The 11000-nt window shown below is 48.6% G+C and overlaps 1 protein-coding gene across 1 annotated transcript in view; it reads left to right on the forward strand.

The window, feature by feature from the left end:
- Positions 1-11000, forward strand: part of LOC107111006 (neurexin-1) — a 736478-nt gene that overhangs the window by 580461 nt on the left and 145017 nt on the right. Inside the window, exon 8 of the mRNA XM_015411887.1 lies at positions 8737-9175. Coding sequence (XP_015267373.1) covers positions 8737-9175 — 439 coding nt within the window. The remainder of the gene's footprint in view (positions 1-8736; positions 9176-11000) is intronic.

Raw genomic sequence — 11000 nt, forward strand, 5'->3', positions numbered from 1 at the left:
ACATTTCAACTTAAAAAAAATAGAATAAGAAAAGACAGTGTAGCAGCTCTGCGGACTGGTAAGTCTGAACTTCCGGCTTTGGTAACTTAGAAGTAGTGGACGTGAGTGGATTTGGGGTTTATCCAGAGCATAAGCATGTGCTCAGCTCACCCTACCACAGTGGTAGCAGCCCAAGTACCCCAGACTAGCCCCCTCTCATAAGGGGTCAGAACCTAAGCACAGTCAGTACTTGGATGGAAGACCACCAAGGCAGGCTGGGGCTGCTATGAGGGGGAGGAGGATGGCAAAACCACCTCTGCTCATCTCTTGCCTTGAGAACCCCACAAGGTGGAACGTCATGGGGTTGCCATGAGTCACTTGTGACTTGACATCACACATTACCTTAAGCATAGGGCTCAGTTTACCCTACCACAGTGGTACTCACTCCACAGCTCATGGAGAGCTACAATCACAGTTGTCATCAAGCAGATTTACTTCCATCCTTGGCATGTCACGAGGTGCACAGCTTACCCACTTCTCTAGTGGCAGCTGCTCCAAAGTGGGAGCCACCTGCCAACCACAAACCCTATTGTCCCATTGGGACACAGGGCTCAGAACAGCCATAGGTGGCATGTCAAAGAGCCCCATGTGGTTCCCAAACCACTGAGTGACTACAACTGCCCTACCACCTTCCATTCCTGTATGTTTCCACTATTGGATGAAACCTACCCAGTGGATCTCTCATACTTCTTGATTAAGTCTACTGTGCACCACCCCCACCCCCCACCCCACACACACTTTTGATTTCTGGGCCTCCTTCTGCCCTTTGCAATCATACTGACATTGTTCTTCTTGCTTTGTTGCCTGCCCATGCTGTTTTCACTCATAGATTATGTAGCTTTTCTTTGGAACCAAATTACTTGTTTATACATTGTAAATCTTCCCTTTAACAAAGCTGGCAGAGAGAAAGCGAGGAGATTGGCTGTTGATGTTTTTTGCTGATGTCCAATCAATCCTATGTTTGCATACTTAGGAAACATAAATTACAGATTAGGAACTCACAGGCAGCATTCTCTGGCTCAGCTGTGAAATCCAGAATTTTTAATTGGACTTGGAATTTCACACGTGTCTTGGTTGTGCTTGGTCTTTCTCCCACCTCTGCATGTTACTTTTATACATGTACAAATATGTAGAAACAAGTCAAGAGTCCTGCAACAGATAAAATTGTTGTAGTCCTTACCCTTGTAGACTGTCCTATTAAGTCCTCTTGATTGGCTGAAAAGTGGGATATAAATAATAGACACAATACTGTGATGGTTCAGGAAATTATAAATAGAAAAGAGGGCTGATGTCTAATGTGTGTTCCAAAATTAAACATTGCCGTACTGTACCTACTCTAAATTTTGTGCCAAGAGAAGCAAAATGTGATAACTGCTGTGAATATTCAGACTGGGAGAGTTTGAAGTACTCCTTTTGCAGTTTTAACCATAATTTAGTTGGGGTTAGCTTTTTTTTGTGGGGGCATCAAATTACAACCAATTTATGGTGACCCCGTAAGGTTTTCAAGGCAAGAGACATCTTAGTGGTGGTTTGCCATTGCTTGCCTCTGCATCACTTCCCTGGTATTCCATGGTGGTCTCCCATCCAAATACTTACCAGGACTGACCCTGCTTAGTTTCCAAGATCTGATGAGATCAGGCTAGCCTGGCCTATCCAGGTCAGGGCTAATCACAGGGATGGGCAAAGGCTTCAAAACCCTACCCCAGCTACTGGAAATCTTATTTATCCACTCCTCTAGTTTCTGAGCAGGGGTTGCCCAGATATTTCTTAACCATAAACAGAGCCAACTCCCATGTTTGGGGAAGTCTTGAGCCAGATGCCCAGCACCAAGCATGCTTCCACCTTACAAGTGGGTGTATCAACACATTCTTACAGTTTTTTGGCAGGGGAAACAGAGCTCAAAGCATTCGTGCTCCTTTAAATCAGTGGAGCTTAAAGGAGCCAAAGAGAATCATGTTCCACTGCTTCCTGCTCTTGCTACTCTGGAGCAACCTTCCATTACTGATGGAAATGGATAGAATACTAATCTCTGGTCAGCTGGAATACTCTGCTAGACTGTGGCCATGTCATGCCTGATATACAAGCCATTGATGCTTCCCTGGACAATAAGGACTAGAAACTTCAATTATTTTCTTTTCTTTCTTTTTTTTAAAGAAAACTAGTATTCTGAGGAACTTGAGTTCTGAGGCCAGTTTTGCATTCTGCTCTTTTCAGCATTTCAAAAGGTCCCTCTCATAAACACCTACTGCTGATATCTTCAGAATTTTAGAATGTTGGCATATTATGTCTAAACATCCTGCCCTTCTCAGCAAAAGAAGAATATGGTGGTGTCAGAAAGTTTCTGAAGTTCCCTTTTGCTTGCAAATCTGGAATAGAGTACTCATGTTCCTGCTGTTCACACAGGCTCACAGGCCATAGTATTCAAAACAACATCCGTATATTATCAAGAAGATACAGGAATTGGAGTAACTGGTATTCCGGACAATGGAGCTCATGCAGCCTCTAGTTTGAACTAACAAACAGAACCATCCAGCAGGGACTCCACCACAAGAGACTAAACCAACATACATAAATTTTAGAGGGGGTTCCACTGTAATGTGTACAATAAAAACACTACAACATTAGCGGCTGATATTTCCAGCGCTGTCCAAAGACGTTTCCGTGGTCATGTGGCCGGCATGACTAGACGCCGAGGCACACAGAACACTGTTACCTTCCCACCGAAGTGGTACCTACTTATCTACTTTCAGTTTCTTGCTTTCAAACTTCTAGGTTGGCAGGAGCTGTGACCAGAGATGGGAGCTCACTCCATCATGTAGCACTTGGGTCTTGGACTTCATAATATAGTACACAAACTTTCAGGTTCTCTTGAACTCTTGAACAGTCGGGCTACGGACCTAGTGTCGTCCATGGTGGCACTGGGACTCTCTCAATTTGTATCGGCCCCCATGCATCGGGCCGGTCACACGCTCGATCTGATCTTCGCGTCTGGGTTGACAGTGGATCGGATTACTGCAGAAGCAGTACCATGGTCGGACCACTATGCCCTGAAGGCCCATCTGAATGTTCCACCCTGACCCTGTTTAAGCGGCGAACAGCTTTTAGCTCGCCCACAGAGCCAAATGGACCCAGTACGGCTTCAGATGGCTCTATGGGATCCGAGGCCCCCTGGCAGCTCATTGGATGAGCTTGTGGAGGTCTGGCATTGCTGACTCTCTGCAGCCATCAACGAGATCGCTCCCAGGAGCCCTCTCCACACTCGCTCTAGGCATGCACCCTGGTATACCCAGGAGCTACGGCGGATGAAGCGAGAACTGAGGTGGCTAGAGAGACGGTGGCGCCACGCCCGCGATGAGGCATCAAGAGCATTTTATAGGACGTTATGAGATCCTATGAGATGGCAGTCAAGACCGCAAAGAGAGCATTCTATGTGACCAAGATTGCATCTGCTAGCTCACACCCAGCCCAATTATTTAGAACGATTCGGTCTTTAACAGCTCTGCCACAGGGCAAGCAAAACGCTCGGGAATAGGATATTGGTTGTGAGGCATTTGCGAGCTATTTCACAGATAAAGTCTTGGCACTCCACCATGATCTCCCCGCCACAGTTGAAACAGTGAGTGAACTCGAGGCCCCTTGCATGTCTTCGGTTCCGGGTTTAGAGTGTTTTAGCCTGCTCAGCCTGGAGGAAGTCGAAAGACTGCTCGTATCTGTGCGCCCAACCACTCTCAGTTTTTATCCGTGCCCCTCTTGGCTCATTAAAGTGGGCCATGAGGGGTTTTGAGGTGCCCTAAGGGAGATTATCAACAAGTCCCTCTCTGAGGGACAGTTCCTGGGGGCACTCAAGGAAGCGATGGTCCGCCCTTTCCTGAAAAAATCTTCTTTGGACCCGGCCGAATTGGCCAACTATTAGCCAACTATTTGGGCAAACTTGTTGAGAGGGCGGTGGCGTTACAGTTACAGGGGTTTCTGGATGACACTTCCATCCTAGATGCTTTCCATTCTGGTTTCCACCTGGGACATGGGACGGAGACAGTGCTGGTCGCTCTTACTGACGATCTCCAAAGGCATCTGGATTGAGGCGGTGTGGTGGCGCTGTTGCTGTTAGATCTGTCAGCCGCGTTTGGCACGGTCAACCACCAGTTGCTGACCCACCGCCTCACCGACGCAGGGATTCAGGGGTTGGCCCTTCAGTGGCTTGCCTCTTTTCTCCTGGGTCAGGGACAAAGGGTGGCAATCGGGAAACAGCAGTCTCGGAGACATGCCCTTGAATGTGGGGTGCCTCAGGGGGTGGTGCTTTCCTCGATGTTGTTTAACATCTATATGCGCCCCCTCGCCCAGATTGCCCAGAGGTATGGGCTTGGGTGTCATCAATATGCAGATGACACCCAGCTCTATCTGATATAGGGGGGCCAGTCGGACTCCAGCCCAGAAGATCTTCACTGGGCATTGCAGGCCATGGCTGGTTGGCTCAGACTGAGTCAACTGAAACTAAACCGGGCAAAGACGGAGGTCCTGGGCCTGAGTCGGGTCGGTTCGGGGTTGGGAATCCCTCTCCCAACCTTCGATGGGGTGCCTTTGGTGCCAGCATCGGAGGTTAGGAGTTTGGGAGTGCTCCTGGACTCCTCTCTAACTATGGAGGCTCAGGTGGCAGCCACTGCCAGGTTGGCCTTTTACCATCTTCGGCTGGCTCGGCAGTTGGTTCCCTTCCTTGACCACGATGACCTGGCCACAGTTATCCATGCGATGGACACCTCGAGGTTAGACTACTCTAACGCTCTCTACATGGGGCTGCCTTTGTCGTAAATCTGGAATCTGCAGCTGGTGCAGAATGCTGCAGCCAGGGTCTTGGTGGGCCTCCCTGGGTGAGAGCACATCCGGCCTGTGCTGAAAGCACTGTACTGGCTGCCAATAGCATACCAGATTTACTTCAAAATGCTGGGTTTTACCTTTAAAGCCCTAGATGGCCGGTGTCCGACATACCTAAGGGACCCCATATGTACCCCAAAGGGCACTACGGTCGGGGACGCAACACCTGCTGGTGACCCCAGGCCCCAAAGAGGCCTGGCTTGCTGCAACCAGGGCCAAGGCTATTTCAGTGGTGGCTCCTACCTGGTGGAATGAGCTCCCGGAGGAGATCCGGGCCCTGCGGGACCTTGCGCAATTCCGCAGGGCCTTCAAGATGGAGCTCTTCCGCCAGGCTTTCGAGTAGGAGCTGCCACTACTAGTTCTACCATCATTACCACCACCACCAACAACAACTGGTTTGGGCAACAGCAAGGTGTGGAGATGGCCCTGGGATGAGTGAACTACAGCGTGGCGTAGAGCTGATACCACTGAACCACCCTCTTACTGAAGACTGATTTGAAACATCCAGGGCACTTGTAATATTGTAAATGATTGTTTTATCTTGTTTTTAGATCTGTTTTTATGTATTGGCATATATGCCCTATTTGTGAGCCGCCCTGAGCCCACTTGCGGGGAGGGCAGGTTAGAAATCTAATGATAAATAAATAAATAAAAATAAATAAACTGCCAAGTCCCCTCATCACTCCAGTGGGGGGATTTGGGGAGCATTCCAAGGGCGGGGGGATGCCCCAAGTCCCACCCTTCCCCAAGCCAAGCACCACCCCCAAGCATGACCACCTGCCCAGCCACCCCTCTCTGTCCCCTCCTGCCAGATTTAAAGAGCTTCAGCTGATTGGCAGGGACCACGTGGCTGGAGGGCCCTTTAAATCTAGCAGGAGGGAGGGAGAGGGGCAGTCGTGGGCCACATGCTCAGGGTGGGTTGGGGATCATGATGCATGGGGCTGGGAGACCACAACCACCCCATGGATTGGAGCCCCTAAAAGCGAGGAAACCCTCCCTGACCTGGGGGCTGGCAACTCTAATCAGCCTGGATGTTAACAGAGGGGCAGACGTGTTTTCAGGCCATGTTGTTAAGTCCTCTGGTGTGCATGTTGTGCAGGATATGTTGCAGGCTTCATTAAGTTAAATGGTTTCATGTTGTATCTTAGCCTATGGGAAGATGCTGCTGTCTTATTCTCGGGCAGAGACTGACATATGTCCTTTTATTTCCCAGAAGGGTCAAGGGCAATTTGAAACCAGCTCCGCTTAGCACCACCTAATCTAACTTAACCAGCAACATGTCCTACGCAAGGAACCGATCAGAGGCATTAACATCATGGGCTGAAAGGTCTCCTCTCACCTACCCCCTGTTATTTTGCTTTGTTCTTTTATCTTCCAATTTAACAAAGCATTCTGGAGAACATGGATCCTTGCACAATATTTTATGATGGCTGGGGTTGTTCTTAGTAAAAGGTATCATGTGACTTTTGTTTTGGGTCTTTTCTGTGGACTAGCGTGGCAATCTATGTAGGATTAGCATTTCCCGCCTTTCTTGCAGAATGCTGGAGGAATGCTTATATACTAGAGCAGGAATACCTATAAAGCATACTGATTAAATATGATTAAATCCAATGCTACTTTTCAGTTTTATCAGAATAATCATCATCATGTTGTCTTTAATGCTGGGAGCATTAAGTAGACTGGTCTGCATTCAGGTAGTATCCCTTGGGTTTTCTGTCTGCATGCTGTTTCACCCTCTTGATTCGAGTTCTGCTGGCTTCCCAGTGGCCTAACTTCATACCTGACAAGGTTGCTGTTAGTTCCAGCTTCAAGGTCAACAAGTAAAAATCAAGTTAGCATATAGAGTCTGACCTTGATGTGTTTGATCTGTGCAAGCGCAAGGCTCGAGAAAAGTAATAAATGCTTTAGAAGAGCAAGAAATGTTAATCAACAAAATAGCTGTACACAGAAATCTTTTAAGCAAGCGGTTTAGTCACATATCCTCATTTGAAGACTTTAACTCAACTTTTTCCAGATAGTATGGGCTAAGTTTTTAAATGGTGTTTTTGCAGCCTATTTCAATGCAATTCATGCACCTGTGATGCAAGCAGGTGAAGAATAAAGCCCCCTTTATTTGATAAAAGCTTGTCAAGTGGTAGAATGGACAGGTGGAGAGATCCAGTCCTATATATAACCAGGGCTGGCTCTCTCACTAGGCCAGCTAGTGTCTGGCCTAGGGAGCAGCCCCGTCCAGGGTGCCAACTGCCCTGCTGCTGCCCCCCCAAAGGCCCCCGCTGACCCTGCCAAGCACACGTCGGTTTTCCCTGCCCCTCTCCTCCGGTGCGGGCCGGCTCTGCTCAGCTGGGGCTGAAATCCCTCGGCTCTTCGGGAAGCTGACTCGGGTGGCTGCTGGCTGGGGGCTCCCCAGAGGGGAGGGAGGGAGGGAGGGGAGAGGAGTGCAGTGCCCCTGGCCGGGCCTGCCTGCTTGCGGGGATGGAGGGGCACGGCCGGGCGCTTCTCCGCCTCTTCAGGCTGCTGCCTGGGGGGGGGGGAATAGGGAGCACATGTGGAGGCGACCGGCCTGGGGGGAAGGCGCATGCTACTGCCTGCCTGCCGGCCCCACCTCCTCTTGCGGGCCAGGCCCAGGGCAGCAGGCGCTTTCTCCAGGCCCCGGTGGCAGGGCTCCCCACACTCCCTCCTCTCCACCAGCCGACATGAAGAGAACTGGCTCGGCGGTCCCAGGGGAGGCCCAGCGCAAAGCTCGCCTTACACCCCGCCCGGCCGGGGAAGGCGCCCGCGAAGGAAGCACGCAGACTCCCTCGTCCTTCCGCACTCCCGGTCTAAAGCGACGCGTGCAGCCAGCACATAACGTGGTGTCACTCTGTCTCCCCCCCCCCCCCCCGCCGGCCAGTCCAGGCCCCACCGGGAGGTTGGCATCTGAGGGGGGTGCCACAAGGTGGCCTCGCCTAGGGCACACAAGCCCCTTCGGCCAGCCCTGCATACATGATAAAATCACATTTTAAAACCTCCCCCGAAACACACATCATTAAACAGAACAAAGTTTGAGTCCAGTGGCACCTGTCAGACCAAGAGAGTATAAGCTTTTGTGTGCACGCACACTTCTTCAGATACAATGAAATGAAAGTTACCAGTTGATTCATATAGGTAGAGGGTGAGCAGCAAATTAGCATGCAATATAATGAAGGTGTTTAACAGATTACGTTTAACAGATGATGTTGTACGCTAATTTTCGGACCAACATATTAGCTACCTACCTGAATCTATCATTAAATGGAGTTACATCACGGCTCAACAGCAAATACTGCTCCTATGCGGGGACAGCACTAATTTGTAAGCTGCATACTATATGGGTAGGCCTGATTGTGGTACAGAATTTTCATATCACTTGCAGCTGCACATTCCCAGCTATAGAAGATGGATTCTGATGTGTGTGTATGGATGTAAAGTGCCATCAAGTTGCAGCTGATTCATGGTGACCCCAGCAAGGGGCTTTCAAGGCAAGTGAGAAGCAGAGGTGGTTTGCCATGGCCTTCCTCTGCAGAGTCCTCCTTGGTGGTCTCCCTTCCGAGTATTGACCCTACTTATTTTCTGAGATCTGACAAGATTGGGCTATACCATGCCACCTTCCCTCTCCTGATTCTGATACATTAAGTTTTATCATATTAGTCAGGGATGCTCTAGGCTGATCCTGCTTTGAGCAGGGGTTTGGACTAGATGGCATGTATGGCCCATTCCAACTCTGTGATTCTATGATTCTATGATCTAACTACATTTAATTTTGCTTGCATTGCTTAGTCCATTGTGGTAATCACTGTGTTTTCTCTACAGGTTGTATATAAAAATAATGATGTGAGGCTGGAACTATCTCGGCTTGCCAAGCAAGGAGATCCTAAAATGAAGATCCATGGAATTGTAGCATTTAAATGTGAGGATGTAGCGACCTTGGACCCAATCACTTTCGAAACACCGGAGTCTTTTATCTCTTTGCCAAAGTGGAATGCCAAGAAAACAGGTTCAATATCATTTGATTTCCGCACTACTGAGCCAAATGGGTTAATCCTTTTCAGCCATGGCAAACCACGACATCAAAAAGATGCCAAACATCCACAAATGGTCAAGGTTGACTTCTTTGCTATTGAAATGCTTGATGGCCACCTCTACCTGCTGTTGGACATGGGATCTGGTACAATTAAAATAAAAGCTTTGCTTAAAAAGGTGAATGATGGAGAATGGTACCATGTTGACTTTCAAAGGGATGGACGATCTGGTAAGTTTGGGGAGGAAAAAAATCACTCTATTCTTCTTTATGTCTTCTGTAAAACCCAAGAGAACCGAGTAATGTCCCTTGCACTAAAGAGATATATCTTTTGAGATTGCAAATAATTAATGTAGGGTATTAATACATAAAACAAACTATTTGTAAAGTATATGAAACAGGACAAAGACCAGATAATCAAGCATTACCCACTTTGCAGATGTCTGTCTGTCTGTCTGTCTGTCTGTCTAACACATTTGGGAGAGGTGCAGCACAGTCCTAAGCAGAGATACACCTTTGTAAGCCCATTGACTTCCATGAAGTTAGAAGAGTGTAGCTGCTTAAAATGGCACTGTAAAACATATGCCCAGCTAGGGCTCCGGTCACACGGGCAGGAAACTGTGGGGGGGGGAACGTGGCTGTTTGCCCCGGGGCAAACTAACGCGTGGTTAAGCAATCAGACCTCCTGTGGAGATCCTGTGGAGGTACCGTGGAGGTTCCGTGGGTAGGGAGAGGTGCCGATCACAGGACATGCCTGCGCGCAATGAAGAAGCGCGCGGTGCAGCAAACTGGGGTTTTTTGTGTGTACATGACAAATGTGCATGCTCCGTTGGGTGCGTGTGCACATCCACGGAGACTTGGGGGGGGGGGAAACCTTTTTCGCAAGGGGACATGGGCGGGCGCCGGATGCCACCGGAAACGCGACCAGACGCCCGCCCTTGCCCCGCGGTTTCCGGAAACTAGTACCTCCGAGGTACTAGTTTTTTGCTGCGCATTTTCGGCGGGAAGCCTCGGTTGTGCCACGGAAGCGCTACGCTTCCCAGATGTGCTGGTGAGATCGCGCCCGGAAAATCCGCCTGTCTTCCGTCTCTCTTGTGTGGCTAATGTTCTGTGTGACTGCAGCCCAGGGTTACCAACCACAAAGAATCTGAAGGGTTGGGGACATAGGGGAGGCACCAGTGGTGATGGCATGACATTAATTCCAGGTTTTCCCCATAAGTGATGTAATTCCCTATAATTCCCCATTCCTCTAGGGATTGCTTAAAATTCTGTGGTTTCAGGGAATTCCTAGATAATACTGTTGTCACTTTCAGGCTTTCCCCAGAAGTGACATTGTGCTGTCACTAACCGCAATTACAAAATCTCCCACTGGCTGTTGGAGAGCCAGTGGGCAACAGCTGGTAGGGGAGGCATATGGCAACCGTAGTGCAGATATGTTCAAAATAGCCTTTCAGCATCATTCTAAAAACAGCAGGAGTGGGACATTTGGGGTAGCTATAAAAGCTACTGGGCAAAGAGAAAGAATCCCCAGACACTTAAAAGGAATTAATAAATGGGCATGACATAAAGGTAAAATCCCTTGAGATTCATATTGATGTTTTGAAGCTCTCTTAAAATTCAAGCAACTTGTTCATTCAAGTAGGACTCTCCAAACTTAATTGGATTTCCCTTTGGGACAGAATTCAGCAGTGACTCTACACATAAGGTGAATAGGAACCTATCAGATAATTTCCTTCCAGATGTCACTGATCAATAATCAGTAATTATAAGTCAGTTGCAATAAAAAAAATCCATGTGTGCCTGGTGTCTTTTTAAATTCATTTGTCTGCCATCTATCTGGGACTGAGCCAAATCATATGTGTTTTATTGTTGTTGTTGTTTCTTCACAATGCAACTGACATTCATGGAGCACAAAATTTGTTTTCCTGAAAGAACAACAGTAGGGTTGTGGTAGTAATTCTTTCACTGCGACATTATGATTCCTCCCAGTTAGGGGTGCCAGGTCTGGATTGTGGAATTCCTGGAGATTTGGGGGGGTGGAGCCTGGGGGGGTGGG

This window comes from Gekko japonicus, unplaced genomic scaffold (genome assembly GCF_001447785.1).
Source record: "Gekko japonicus isolate JY-2015 unplaced genomic scaffold, Gekko_japonicus_V1.1 scaffold447, whole genome shotgun sequence".
NCBI lineage: Eukaryota > Metazoa > Chordata > Lepidosauria > Squamata > Gekkonidae > Gekko > Gekko japonicus.